Source organism: Curcuma longa, chromosome 5 (assembly GCF_044706935.1).
Source record: "Curcuma longa cultivar G26 ecotype Majalengka, Jawa Barat chromosome 5, ITB_CL_G26_1.1, whole genome shotgun sequence".
Classification (NCBI taxonomy): Eukaryota; Viridiplantae; Streptophyta; class Magnoliopsida; order Zingiberales; family Zingiberaceae; genus Curcuma; species Curcuma longa.
In genome coordinates this window covers 7,663,503-7,677,865 of record NC_133865.1, presented here as the reverse complement: position 1 = coordinate 7,677,865, position 14,363 = coordinate 7,663,503, and the positions used below count along the sequence as shown (strand labels likewise).

The window sequence follows — 14,363 nt, the reverse complement described above, 5'->3', positions numbered from 1 at the left end:
TTTAAGATCACAAACCTTGCTAGATGTCAAATGTTGAGGGAACATGCATGTCATATGCAACAACTAATCCATGTAAATATGCCCACAGTACACTAGCTTTTCTAATGGAATATTCAACCCTCATGTTGTAGACTCATTTTCTAATTCGATCTGAGAATTTCCACTAGTGCATATTGTACTTGGTATTCTTGACTTTTTGTGAGTACATTTGCTTGTGAGTCATCACATGGATGTCATACATAGAATTTTTTTAATATCTTGAACATTTTAGTTGGAGGCAATGTGATGGCACTTGCAAGGGTTAATTGCTAATCCAACATGAACTTTAACCAAAAGGAAGATTTTGTAAAAATACTTGATTTATTGAGAATTCTGTTGAGCTTACAGTTAGACTGAATAGCAATATTGTGTTGAGATTGAATAGCTGTTGCAGCCTTTTATTAATTCCATGTAATTCTTGATGCAGCCTATGTTGGTCTTGCAACTATTGCTGGGTTTGTTTGGTGGTTTGTATACTCTGATAAAGGTCCCAAATTACCTTACAATGAATTGGTAATCTTTGCTTCATTGTGTCTAACTATTTCCTGCACCCTAATAAATTAAGCTGGAAGTTTCCATGATATTGATTGTTTGTTTTGTCCATGTATTTGTTGTTAAATTTCCTACTAATGCTTCTTACTTGTTTGTATTGCTTAATGATTTTATTCTTTTATGACATTTTGATCAAGGTCCAAAATTCATAATGATCACATTTCTTCTTAATGCTGACATGAAGAACATTAGAAAGATATTATGATTTGATATCCATAATTGTGACGAAAGTATTAACCTTAATTGGTTTCATTAGTGAAACCTAGACAAAAGCATTAACCTTAATTTGTTTCATTAGTGAAACCTAGAGGAAAGTTACTCTTATTCTTCCATACAAACCTAGCTTAACCATATTGAGCATTTGGAAAGTGAAAACACGAAACTTAGGAATGATTTTATGCAGTGTAATCTGCCACAATTTCACCATCATATATTCCTAGTCACTGACAATACAAAAGCTTGTGCACTAAGACCATCTATCTGTAACACATTAGTAACCTATTGAAGCCTAGGAGATAGATTTGATAGATGCAAATTAATCTCTTTGCCATGCAGGAGGTAAGGTTACATAAAGTAGATAAATCTTTCTTATTTGCATTTTGGTCTTCATTGATTACAAATGATAAGCTTAGATCTTTTAGAAAACACTGATAAATAAATTTGTAGCCAAAGAAAATAAGAAATTAAATATATGTATCTCTATGACCCTCATTGTTATACATTACCAAATCATATAGTTGCATTTGTGCAACAAGAAATGGATGATGGGGTAGTAAAGAAAGGCACAGTCAAATGTAGCAAAAACATGTCAGTTCTTCCTTAACTGAGCGATTGGAAAATGGATCTTTAGATGTTAAAAGTGTAAAACCATAATATCATTACTTAAGTGTTGCTACCTCTGGTTGCGAACAAATTGGCAAAGTGTTATCCAATGTGTCCTATGAATACAAAGGAGAGAGAAAAGTGGTTATTGTTCCTTTCAATCAATATAGAGCATTTTTTATTATTAGGAAAACAGTGGCAAACTGATACCTTATTTGGTTATATATGTATTTGAACAGAACAAGGGCTGTTTTGTTAACAGATGCAACCTATATTAGGTACTTTTGTGTGCAATTGCTTTATGCTTAGCGTGTATTGGCCATATGCATTTCGTATGATCTTATCTGATTGAACCTGACCTTTTTTGTTAATGCTGTTAGGTTAATTTTGATTCTTGTTCGACGAGGGAGACATCTTATCCGTGCAGTATATTTGATGATCGTCATCCATCAACTGTATCAATGACTGTCCTTGTGGTCGTCGAGATGTTCAATGCTTTAAATAACCTAAGTGAAAATCAGTCACTTCTGTAAGTGGTTCACTGATATTATTTATTAATTTGATCCAATGGTCATTTGCTTCTCAAATATGAAGAATAAGTATGCGCTCAGAGAAGCTTCACTACATGAGATCTACTATGTTACAATAATATGGACGTTTAGGAACAAAACTGAGAACTAATTATTGGAACTGTATAAGCAAAAGTTAAGAACTTGCACCATCTCTCATATGGAATCTTCACCTTTACTAACTATGAATCTTTCTCAAGGTAGTCTAACTTTGACATATAGCGTGAAGTATATAGCTATTGCAAATAAGAAAAACAATGCCTTTTAGTTGATGTTTAGATGAGTGGTCTAAAAATCAAATCGAAATTCAACTTACATTACTAGTAGAGCGTCTGTATTAGCTCCCCATTAACAAGAGTATTGGTGTAAATTGATTCAAAGAAACATTGAAATATAGTGATATTACATTTTATATGTGGTTAGATTTGAAATGTAAATTGACACAATTGTGGGACTGCTATAGAATATGTAAATTTAAAATGTGAATTATACAAATTTAATTATTAATTTATATGTTGTTCTATTTTCAGTGTTATTCCCCCGTGGAGCAACACATGGCTCTTGGCATCAATAGCTCTCACAATGTTCCTTCATGTACTGATTTTGTATGTAGAACCACTGTCTACCCTTTTTGCAGTAAGTCTTTTTTTATTGTTCACCCTGGTTCATTATAATTTCCTATTGTAGATTGAGTTGGACCTTAAGGTAGTTTGAACGGTAAAATTAGAGAATAATTTAAATTTGGATTAAAAATTGTTATTCAGGTAACACCACTATCATGGACAGACTGGGCTGTTGTCCTGTATCTCTCTTTTCCAGTAAGTCCCTTCCAATATTTATTGTTATGCTTGTAGGAATATTTGATGTTGTTTGATTACTTTGGCTCTTATTGTTGGTGAATTGTTCTACTTTCTAGATAGGCATCATAGTGTTTTTAGAAGAGATCTCTATCTACTTAAATGTAAGACAATTCCAGTTTGGTGTTACCCAATTTTGTAAAAACATTTCCCTTGCATAATGTTTAGATCCTGCAAAACTAGTTGAAGCTTTCAATTACTCTTTTGAATGCTATAATGCAAAATGATGGCATCCAAAGATAAGAAATGAAATGCCTATCTATTGTTAATCAAGTTTCATAATGTTCATTATCCTTGTCAAGTATCTGTCTTGTCTCACTGCCCGACAGAAATAGAGATATGATTTTGTGGCACTTTGCAAATCTAATTACTTTCTCAAATATGTTTCTGAGCAAGCAGAAAGTGGACCCTGCTTGCTCAGAGTGTATAAGCATCCTTCGATAAAGGAAATTTGCTTGTCTTTATTATATGAGGGGATAGTACACAGGACTGCATATCTTCTGTACTTGGCATTTTCATCATATTTTTATGATTCTACGTGGAAGAGTAATTAGTACATATTTTATAACTCTAAAATACATGTCAGCATACCTGCATAATAATATTGTTACATATGGACATCAATTTTCATTGGATTATACCATTTGGCAGCTGACATATTATTGAGTAATTAGTTTTTTCGCCAAATGTCTTTTAGTAATGAAATACTTCCATGGATGGTTTCATTTTTATGGACACTGATGGTTCTTTGCTTAAATTCCATTCTCTACCAAATTGCTATCCATCGTATTTTAAGTTGACCCGGTAATATATAATCTTGACCTCTTGATTATGCAAAAGATGTATATCTATGATTTTGCTACGGGAAGGCTTAAAATGTCATATACTATTGGCAAATGTTGTTTGAATTAAACAAGGGTTTTTAATGTGATATTATGTTATTATAATGGGAAAAAAAATGCATTTACCAAGTGCACTGGTTTACTTGTACTGTGGTATATGACCCATAGGAAGAACTCCTTTGTTGTCCCAGAACCTATGAAACTTCTCTTTCTTACTCTGCTAGCGTTCCTTTCTATATAATAGGAATGACTTTTTTTATCACATGTCCTTTATGCAAACTACACTTATTCTTGTGATGAATTGATGATAGGTAATTGTTATCGATGAGGTGTTGAAATTTTTATCAAGAAATTGGAGAGGTATTCACTCCTAACTTCTTTCGCTTCTGTCCTCAATATTCACTATTTCAACAGTAAAAGATTTCATTCCAGAACAAAAGATTTTTAAGCTTCTCCATTGTGTTGGCTTTAAGATGAATCATTCTTTTGTTTTTTTGTTGTCTGCAGGTAGAAGGTTCAACTTTAGGTTCAGAAAACATGATGTTCTTCCAAAAAGGGAATGCAGAGACAAGTAAACCTGGGTCAGCTCTAAGCCTGTTTTGAATCACAGCCAGTGCTTGAATTGGCACTTGATATTTATTACGAATGCTGAGGAAATTCACTGTACAGGGACAGTGGAATACATATAGATGTTCTTTGAGATGAAGTTTACCAAATCGCAGATCGCAAATCGCTTTCCTTTTTACCCTCTGATATAGGATGAACAATTAATTTTCATTTAAAGTTTGTTCTTGTTTTTTAGTGGGAACGTGCGAGATTACCTTGTTAAGGCATTAAGAAGGCAATCTATGAGGACGTACGTGTCAGGGACCACAAAGGAGCCTTTCATATTTTTGTACAACGTCAATCAATAGCATTATTTTTCAATTAATTTGACATCAAAGGGTAAAATATCAAAGTGAACTATTTTCACTGATATACTGTCCGCTTGTTCAGCATATTGTTCTTTGTTTCTTTACATTTTCATCTTCTCCACACTTTGCCACCTAAACTTTGTAATCGATGTGCATAAATTCTCTATTAAACTAATCAAGATTTATAAATTACCAGTATGCTTGAAATTTATATTTTATTTATGATTTTTGGGCACATTTTAGAATTAATGTTTTGCTATCGTCTCCAATAATTTCTTGGATAGATATTCATTAGGCCATCATTATGTTGACTGTTATTTTTAGGAGCTCTACTACTTCTGTCAATGTCAAAGTTGTGATTCTTCAATATTTCAATACTATTCTCTTCAGCTTCGACATTGCTTCACACCAATAATTTTTATGGAAACGAAGGTAAACTATTATGTATGTTCAATTGTCTATTTCCTTTTTTTTTTGTTGTTGTCCGGACATCTATAGCAGAACGCCGCCATCTCGGCTGCAGCACCATCACCTGATACTTTAGAAGCTACACGGTCCGTACTCATCGATCCTTGTCATCGCCGCCACGGCACTCTGGTTCCTCCTCGGCGGCGGCGCCACCGCTCCTCTCCCGTCCTCTCCCTTCGTCGCCTTCGCGGCGGCGGCGGCGGCGCGGACGAGTTCCCTGGCGGCGGCGGCGGCGTCGTCGTCACGGGAGCAGGGAGGCGGAGTGGCAGCGGTCCGGAAGCCGTGGTAGGTCCGAGAGCGCGGAACCACCACCCTGGCCGCCGCCCCGCTGGCGCACCCAGCCATGCCCTTCTCGTACATCACCCGCGCCCGGCGCAGCCCGCGGTGCGGCGCCGTCAACCACCGCCACATCCTGCTGCTGCTCCTCATGCCGCTGCTCATACCAAACGGAACCTTCACGGACTGGATCGGTGGTGCGTTCAATCAGGCGAGCTGTGGTATTTATAGGTGAAGCAATCTAATGGAGGCGCAGTAATCGATTAATTAATTGGTTAGTCCAAGGGAGCAGGAGGAAGAAGGCTGCGTACGGTGGTCGGTTTTGACGGAAAATCGAACACTACGAGTTCAAGTCGGACGCATAAAAATACGGTAATCACGATGGTCGAACGAACATAATTAATTCTTTGCCCGTGAATGCAACGCCCAAATTCATACAAAATATTACAAAAGTAATAACTTTAAGATTTAACAATATGATTTGTTCTAACATATGCATTAAACATCCTCCATTCCTGCTGATGATGACTTGGGGTATCCCTTATACTCCAATTTCACCCCCATATTCGCTGTGATCATCCGAAACTTCAGTCGAATGGCCTCCATGAGTTCCTGAACGTCCTCATTTTCGGGGTCCAGCAGCGGATACTTCTTCAGCAGATCTTCGAGTTGCTGGACATTTTTTCTGATTCTGGATGAGAATGCCTCAGGGTCGATATGAAGCAAGGAATTCCATACATCAACACAACCCTGGTAGAAGCCGAGCTCCTCGCCGACCTGAAAGCCCGTCTTCAGCCCCACCTCTTTCCCTTCTTCCTTGCCAGAGATCAAACCATCTTTGTATCCGTCGTCAAAACCCTCCTGGCGCAAGGCTTCATCCAGAAGCACCGCCGAGTCGAACAAATCTAAATCGTCTCCAGGTTTTCGCTCCATATGTTAACTAACCTGCACAAGAAGAAAGCTAACATCAAAAATGGCCAGACTGCCAGAACTTTGCACCACAGAACACGTTTCTTAACATCAAACATACACATATAAGCTTAAACAACATACCTTAAATGGGTCAGGTTCCTTTAGATGCTTAATCAGGTACTTGTTGTTGCACCTTGCCTCAGCTCGACACACCAAACAGATTTTCCTCAGTGCTCGTGATCTAGAGCAATGTCATAACAAGAAATATATCGAAATTCAGGAAACAAGAAGGTGACATAGGGAATGTGAACAGATATACAAATTAGACATCAGGGACAACATGAACATAGGTACAAAATAAGGCTCATCAATAACAATGCATCATCAAAATCAGTATAGATGATGGAATAATTGTCTATTAGGAATGCAAATTATTAAATAAACACACTGCAAAATCACACAATACGACGCCTCACTCAAAGTGTTCTGCATCTACAAAAAGAATAGACACTAGTATCTGCATAAGCTATGTTTATTGCAATTCACCGATCAACGAATGTGTTTGAACCAATGAGTGTGAGCCCCTTTACCCTCTGTGTGCACTCCAACATGCGCGCAACTATTGAAGGTAGCCCGAACATATAGCATCAGGCACATCACACTCCTCAGCATGCCAACATGCGGTCAAGATGATAAGAATTGGTATCAAATGCTAAATAGTCTAGATATCATCCCAATGGACCACCACATCTACGATGAATTCATCGCCTACTAAAGGCTTCATTGGCCATAGTCATCATCCATAAAAGATTCATTCAGCATTGTTGTAGGCTATGTTCCACGACCACCATGTCCTAACATACAACCATGAGTTTGGCTACATATCCACATAAATGCATCCAACTCTAACAGCAATAAACAATTGGATCACTTTATTCATCCAAAAAGGCCTAATCAGATTACATCATTGTATGTTAAATCCCATGAAATTTTATATAATAACTAAAGATCGCAATTTGCCCCACCTCTGTCAAGACCTGCCTCAAACCTGATTGATTAAGACCATCCAACCTTGTACTGTAACTCAAATAGAGCAAGGATGAGACAAAAATAACAATATGCACATGCGGGTTGAGGCGAGTACGGGGCAAAATTTTTTTTGACCCACCTTACACCTCTTGTCCCACCATTACTATATATAACTACATGAATATGCATCATAAGATCAAACATGCAAGCAAATCATCAAAAAAAACAACAACATTATAGACAACGAAGGTATAAGAATACTAAGGTAGCAAAACAACTTAAATAAAATAGAACAAGAAGGTAAATTGGGTTCTTGACATCACAAGTATACATCCATAAGTCATCTCAAATCCTTAAAGTTACCACATCATTCACACTATCTAAACAAGATAATTTAAATATAAACCATTGAATAAATTCTCGATCTTGAACAATGTATCCCCAAAGAACCTCTACCAGTAAGCCACACATTGTGATTAACTCTTAAATCCAAGAACATCTCCTTGCAATTAATCTCACCATGATCAATACTTATCAAAATATTATCCATAATGGTAACAATCATCATAGTATTACAATGATACAATCTTTGGTTGCACCTCAAAATAATCAATCAATCAATCTCAACCCAAAAAATGCATCCCGATATCACCTCATCTAATTGAATAGCAACCAATACAATCATCATATTATCATCAACCTCATGTACAGTCCCAAACACCTCATTCTAATTTGACAACTAAGAACTCCAAGTGACTAAATCAAAGATCAAAATTGACTGCACGATCCACGACGTCAACCATTATAGAGGTTGCCTGCAACAAAGAAATAGGGATAGGATTCTACCTTGATTACGTGGTTCCCCACATCAAAGTGTTGCTGCTAGTTTGATGCCCTAATAACCACCAGTCTTTAGGTACCATTAATGAACCAGCAAACAGGAAATTAAATCTTAAGGGATGCCACCTCTCGGAAGAATAGAGACAAACGGAGTCCCTGCGCGCGGTAGCTATCACGACTGGGCAGGCGACGGCGACTGAACGCGACGAATCTGGAGAGACAGTGAAGACTTTTCGCAGCGTTTTCGAGCAGAAACGAAGATCGCTGCGTGCGGCGGCGAGGCGATGGCGCACGGCCTGGCCGGGATGGCGCTCTTCCCGAAGGAGGCCGCGGTGTCGTCGCGTGGCTTCGGGATGGCGCGCCGTGGTTGCCTAGCCGCGCCATTACCCCAAGTAAACCCTAACTCCTCTAAACCCGTCAATCGAACCGTTCAGACCGGTTCAATTTGGTCCGCATCCAAAGTGCAAGGACCGGTTTACACCTAGTTCGGTCCACGCAGCTAAAGATTCACTATAAAATAAATATCCATCAAAAATAAAAATAAAAATAACTAACAAAATATTTTTTAAAAGAGAATAAAAGATACCTGAAGATTCGATTTAATGTATGGAAAAAAAAAATAAGGAATTGATGAGAAATATATTCAATTATGATTTTTTTATAGTATGATTATTTAAGAAAGAATATTTATCCTAAAACAAAAATATTGAAATAATTTAATTAATTAATTAACCCTTAAAATGTCCAGGAGCAGGAGCCCCTCTATTTCACGGCCCCCTTCTCCTCTCTTTCCCGTCTCGATTTCTCCGATCCCACTGCTGCTGGGCTTGCCTTCCCTCGGGGCCTCTCACTCTTTGCCCTCCCTTGAATTCGTCCTCTAATTCGATCGATTTCGGTCCAATTCCATCCGATCACGCCGTCTCTCTTCGATTCTCCGTCGAGCGCCGCATGGCAGACGATGAGGATTATCCTTCGTCGAGCGATGTGGAGGATTGCTACCTCACTGACCAGGAAGACGCCATCGAGGAGAACGTGCTCCAGGGCCTGGAAGACGGGCGCGAGGAGGACTGCCACTGGTCGCTGTCGTCGGTAAGACTCGGACTTGTGCGTTCTTGATTTCTAGGGTTCCGAAGAGTTTGAATCAGTTGGAAGGGAGCACGAGGGAATGCTCCCTTGAGAGAAAGAAACAATTTTTGTCTGAAAATAGAAATTTTGATCTTTTTTGTATGGGAATTTTACTTGGTTTGCCTTTTTTGTATGCTCAATTTTCTTCTTTTCTCGTCATGCAGGTTATCACAAAAGAGTCCCTCCTGGCAGCTCAGGTAAACTTATTTTGCTGATAATCAACTGGATCAATGTGGAGCATATTTGATTCTTTTTTCCGTGACTAATTGTTAATTCTTGTAGAAAGAGGATTTGCGGAAGGTGATGGAGCTGTTAGTGCTTAAAGAACAGCATGCAAGGACCCTTCTTATTCATTACCGTTGGGATGTTGAGAGGATCTTTGAACTGCTCGATCAAAAGGGGAAGGACCGTTTGTTTTCAGAAGCGGGAGTCACTGTTGTGGATAACAATTGCTTTTCTACTTCAGCAAATCCAGTCACATGTAATGTCTGTTTTGAGACCATTCCTACCGATGCAATCACTGAGATGGACTGTGGCCATAGTTTTTGCAATGATTGTAAGTTTGCTACCCTCCAGATTTCCTGCAAAAGTTTATGATGGACATCACATTGCCTAATTCTGAAATGATTTTCAGTAACTGTTTGTAAGCCTTTTCAAGAACATTATTCAACTACGATAGTGAGGATTATGATTTTCTGTAAAAAAAACTGTTAGAATTTGTTGCCGTGGTAAGTTTGCCTTCTGAATCACGAATATGTTTGTTTTTGTAATCTACAAATGGGGAACTTGTTATAAATGTTAGTGCATATCATGGATTTGTTGCGATTAAGTACTTCTTGAAATGTCTCTTTCTTCTAATGTTAGTTCAACATCTGCAGCTTTCTAATCTGCTAGTTTGTTATCCTGTTCATTGGCTTTGATTGAACCGTTTTACTTTTCTTCATTAGTTAAATATTTTTCTCCTTAAGGTGTTTACTGTACTGTTCACTTATTGTGTTGAATTGTTCCACTTATGGTTTCATGCTGAACTTCTTAGGTTGGACTGAGCATTTTATAGTGAAGATAAATGATGGTCAAAGCCGGCGCATTAGATGCATGGCCCCCAAATGCAGTGCTGTATGTGATGAAGCAGTCATAAGGAATTTAGTCAGCGCAAGGTGTCCAGATATTGCTGATCGTTTTGAGAGGTTTCTACTTGAATCATATATTGAAGACAATAATAAGGTTAAATGGTGCCCTAGTGCTCCACATTGTGGAAATGCTATTCGTGTTGAAGGTGATATTTATTGTGAGGTTGAATGCACATGTGGTATACAGTTCTGTTTCAGTTGTTTGTCAGAAGCACATTCACCTTGTTCATGCTTGATGTGGGAGTTGTGGACAAAGAAATGCCAGGATGAATCAGAAACCGTTAATTGGATAACAATAAACACAAAGCCTTGTCCAAAGTGTCACAAGCCTGTTGAAAAGAATGGTGGTTGCAATCTTGTTGCCTGTATCTGCGGGCAAGCATTTTGGTAAGTGTGTTATTGTACTTGGTGCTTATGTTGCAAGTTATGCTAGTTCTTTTGTCATATTTTTTCCCACCACATATTCAGTTCATTTAAGACAGCTTCTGCTTACAGCGTGTATGACATTTTTAGAGCCTTCTGTGTGTTTTTTTTTTATTGTGCATTATCCTTCTTTTACTGTTTCCAGGTTCTTATTACCTGTAATCTTTGTTTCATATAAGCAATATTCTAAACTACAATGGCATCCTTTGAGTATACTGCTCTTCTTAGAATCGTAGGTCTTTCATCACATGGTATTTTTTTTTCCCTTTATGTGATAGCCTTATTAAAGATCTCCAGTCTCTGCTACTTGGAGGCTAGCATAATATGTATTCATGATGGTTGTTGGTCCAACATAATTATGAAAGAGTTTTGAGGTCATTGACTAGGCAGCACTGCTCCCAATACCACCAAAAACAATGCTGAGTATAAGTGATTCCCATTAGCTTACTGAGATCCCGAATTACATCCCACCAAATCCATTTTAGGATGTTCTTTAGTGATGCAATATCTAACCCCATGTAGCTCCTGAGGTGCTCTCTGTCTGCTAGTCCACTTTATTCATTTCATCAGATGAGTTGTTGACAAGTTGCTTCCAATTCTCTTTCCCTGCACCTTTCTCTCAATTGCATTTGTGTTAGGATCCTTTTTGGAATTAGCATAATATAGGACTTTATTTGAGCTATAGTGGATGAATTTGTCTAATTAAATAGCAGGTGCATTTCTTCTGCAGTCAGTTAACCAGAATCCAGTTACCATGTAAAGTGGAATTGGTTCTAATTTACTAGAACTATCTTGTTTAGTAGTATGTAGCCTGACTACTGAGGGATAATGTGGATTGGTTCATAGAGTGGGCTAGATTGGTCGAGATTTACTAACTCCAGCAGTCCGTGGTCAATGTTGATGGTTATCTGAAAGATCTGGTGACCACATATATACTCACAAATTTTCCATTTTTTTCATATTAACCAAGTTGGATTCGAGATCTTTTCTTTATAAATTGTGTGGATAGACTGACTTTATTGTTGAACTTTCCTTTGCATGTGGCACAAAGGCCACACCCACTGCCATCAAACTCAGGTAGGCCTTCTTGAAGAAGCAATGAATTGAATTGGCAGTAGTACATCTCAATCTAGTTCACTATAGCCTGACAATATCCGTCCCAGATGAATGAATTAATGATCTTTCCGTAACGCTTTCAAGATTTAGTTGCTTTATATCAAAATAGATGCCTGTTCTTCAAGTATTTGTCTATCTAAGTTTTAGTGCTTTTCTCAAGGCGTTTTAAGATTGCTTTAAGACTCATTGAGAGTTACTTGATGGTCATAACTTATTTTCTTTGTTTCATATGATGATGTGATACAGTTGGTTATGTGGTGGTGCTACTGGGAGAGATCATACATGGTCTAGTATCACTGGCCACAGTTGTGGCCGCTTCAAAGAAGACCAAACAAAGAAGACCGAGCGTGCAAGGCGTGACTTATACCGCTATACACATTATCACAATAGATACAAGGCTCATACAGATTCTCTCAAGCAGGAAAGCAATCTTAAGGAAACCATCCAGAGGAAGATTTCCATTTCAGAGAACAAGCAATCCAAAATCAAAGACTACAGTTGGGTGATGAATGGACTGAATAGGCTCTTCAGATCAAGACGAGTTCTTTCGTATTCATATCCATTTGCCTTCTACATGTTTGGGGATGAGCTCTTTAAGGATGAAATGACAGCAGAGGAGCAAGAGCTGAAGCAGAATTTGTTCGAGGACCAGCAACAACAGCTAGAGTCCAACGTTGAGAAGTTATCTATGTTCTTGGAGAAGGATTTTCCAAGCTTTTCTGATGATGAGGTCATGGACATAATGCGACACGTCATAAATCTTTCTAATGTCGTCGACAAACTTTGCAAACAGATGTAAGGATTTTCTTTACACATTTTCGGCTGTAAAAGTTGGTCATCGTTATGTAATTGTGCTTGCAGGTATCAGTGCATTGAGAATGACTTGTTGTATCCCCTTCAACGAGCAACTCACAACATAGCTCCATATAAATCAAAAGGCCTTGAGAGGGCGTCAGAACTATGTGTCCCTTGGGATTCCGATCAAAGTTCTAGTATGAAAACTAGTCATGAAGCACAAACAGATTCAACTCCCAATGGAACTGGTACATCTTTTATATGTGTATCTTGTTTAGGGGAAATTTTGAACCTTTGATGGGTACCATTTTCTTGGTGCTCTTTCACTTCATGAAATGAACATTTAACAAACATCAAAACATTTAACACATTTAAATGTAGCTGCTGCAGCTACATCAACACTGAAAGTATTATCTATAGAAGACAAGTTTAACAAACATCAACACTGAAATGCAGCTGCTGTATGCAAATTCCGCGGTTCCACGAGTTCGGATGAAAGCAGGTGGGCTTCTCATAAACGACCCAGAAAAGATGCTCACGGCGGAGCGCCTCTTTTTGATCTGAATATGCCTCCTGAGGTGATTGACAAAATCTGACACCAACACCCAAGTCAGCATCATTTCTCAGCTGTACAGCTTCAGCTTGAGATCAGACAACAGAAAATAAGCTTCCTACTATTTCAACACCTCATGGTCTTGTTCAGCATGTTTACGGAAACTAAGACTCATGGGGGCAAACGCGACAAAGGAGCCTTCTTTCTGATGCCTTTCGTGGATGGACGCCACAGTTCCCTGTGCATAGGCTCGTGAAATCTGTGTGTGCCATGTAAACCAGTGGAGGCATGTCTGAACTCATCTTTTGCTTCCTTAATCTTTTTTCTAGTTTTTTTACCTATCACATTGTAAAGAAACCGAAGATGCCCAGCAATTTTGTACTCTCATGCAAAGGTTTTTAAGAATATTCAGAGGTGGGATTGTTGCTAGTGCAAACTGGATTTATGACAGTAAATCACTGACTGGTAATTATTGTGAGGCTTTCATCCCTGATCTATTTGTTTGTTTTTGTTCAGACATAAATGTTGTGATCTTGGTTAGATATCAGTGCATAAGTTCAAGGGAATGAAGAACAAAATTCATATAGTTGTGACATAGCACGAGTAAGAATGTGTACACCTAAGTTGGACAGGTATGGGTTATGCCGGCCTGAACCCGAGCACGGGTGATGCTGGCCTGAGCCCCTAGCACAGTCTGGACAGTTGGGTTCCATCCATCTTGGATCTGACTTGCCTCAAGCTGGGTTGGGTGGCAGTGACATCTTGGCCCAGCTCGGGCCTAGCCAGCTCGGATTGTACTCCGCTCGGGCTCGACTAGGTTATGTGGTACATTGTCTAGTGTGTGTGTGTCAATGATTCTCTTAATTTGACTATTGATGTTTCGACTTAGTTTGACTATCAGATGAATCTGAAACACACCTTATGATAAAAGATGGAACATATATGATGATGCTTGTATTTACATTGTACTTGATGTTCTTATATCCTCAGTTATACACTAATTTTTGCCTTTAGTTTCTAGATTTTTAAACACTTAATAGTGAAATATGGACGAGTGAGAAAGAGAGAATAGAATACATTTGAATTGTAAGAGAACCTTAT

At 38.4% G+C, this 14,363-nt stretch overlaps 3 protein-coding genes across 4 annotated transcripts in view; 2 read left to right on the top strand and 1 right to left on the bottom strand.

Annotated features, from left to right (window-relative positions):
* LOC141828979 (calcium-transporting ATPase 3, endoplasmic reticulum-type) overlaps positions 1 to 4,648 on the top strand; it is a 38,999-nt gene extending 34,351 nt beyond the window's left edge. Inside the window, exons 29-34 of the mRNA XM_074716374.1 lie at positions 467 to 552; positions 1,794 to 1,942; positions 2,513 to 2,618; positions 2,747 to 2,800; positions 3,993 to 4,041; positions 4,189 to 4,648. Of these exons, the coding sequence (XP_074572475.1) occupies positions 467 to 552; positions 1,794 to 1,942; positions 2,513 to 2,618; positions 2,747 to 2,800; positions 3,993 to 4,041; positions 4,189 to 4,256 (512 nt within the window). The 3' untranslated portion in view covers positions 4,257 to 4,648. The remainder of the gene's footprint in view (positions 1 to 466; positions 553 to 1,793; positions 1,943 to 2,512; positions 2,619 to 2,746; positions 2,801 to 3,992; positions 4,042 to 4,188) is intronic.
* A 1,135-nt stretch (positions 4,649 to 5,783) lies between these two features.
* LOC141829707 (uncharacterized) lies at positions 5,784 to 8,486 on the bottom strand. 2 transcript variants are annotated; one of them, XM_074717234.1, is made up of 4 exons: positions 8,247 to 8,486; positions 8,127 to 8,175; positions 6,393 to 6,492; positions 5,784 to 6,284 (listed from the first exon to the last, which is right to left on the bottom strand). In XM_074717234.1, the coding sequence occupies exon 4, from the start codon at positions 6,270 to 6,272 to the stop codon at positions 5,838 to 5,840; it is 435 nt and encodes a 144-aa protein (XP_074573335.1). In that variant the 5' UTR covers positions 6,273 to 6,284; positions 6,393 to 6,492; positions 8,127 to 8,175; positions 8,247 to 8,486; the 3' UTR covers positions 5,784 to 5,837. The 2 variants fall into 2 exon arrangements, with proteins under 2 accessions (XP_074573335.1, XP_074573336.1); XM_074717235.1 differs by lacking the exon at positions 8,247 to 8,486 and having other exon boundaries at positions 8,127 to 8,237.
* A 417-nt stretch (positions 8,487 to 8,903) lies between these two features.
* On the top strand, positions 8,904 to 13,698 carry LOC141830213 (putative E3 ubiquitin-protein ligase ARI2). Its single transcript, XM_074717695.1, has 7 exons — positions 8,904 to 9,209; positions 9,410 to 9,442; positions 9,528 to 9,801; positions 10,282 to 10,762; positions 12,161 to 12,709; positions 12,776 to 12,957; positions 13,166 to 13,698. The coding sequence occupies exons 1-7, from the start codon at positions 9,069 to 9,071 to the stop codon at positions 13,303 to 13,305; spliced, it is 1,800 nt and encodes a 599-aa protein (XP_074573796.1). The 5' UTR covers positions 8,904 to 9,068; the 3' UTR covers positions 13,306 to 13,698.
* The last annotated feature ends 665 nt before the right edge of the window (positions 13,699 to 14,363 follow it).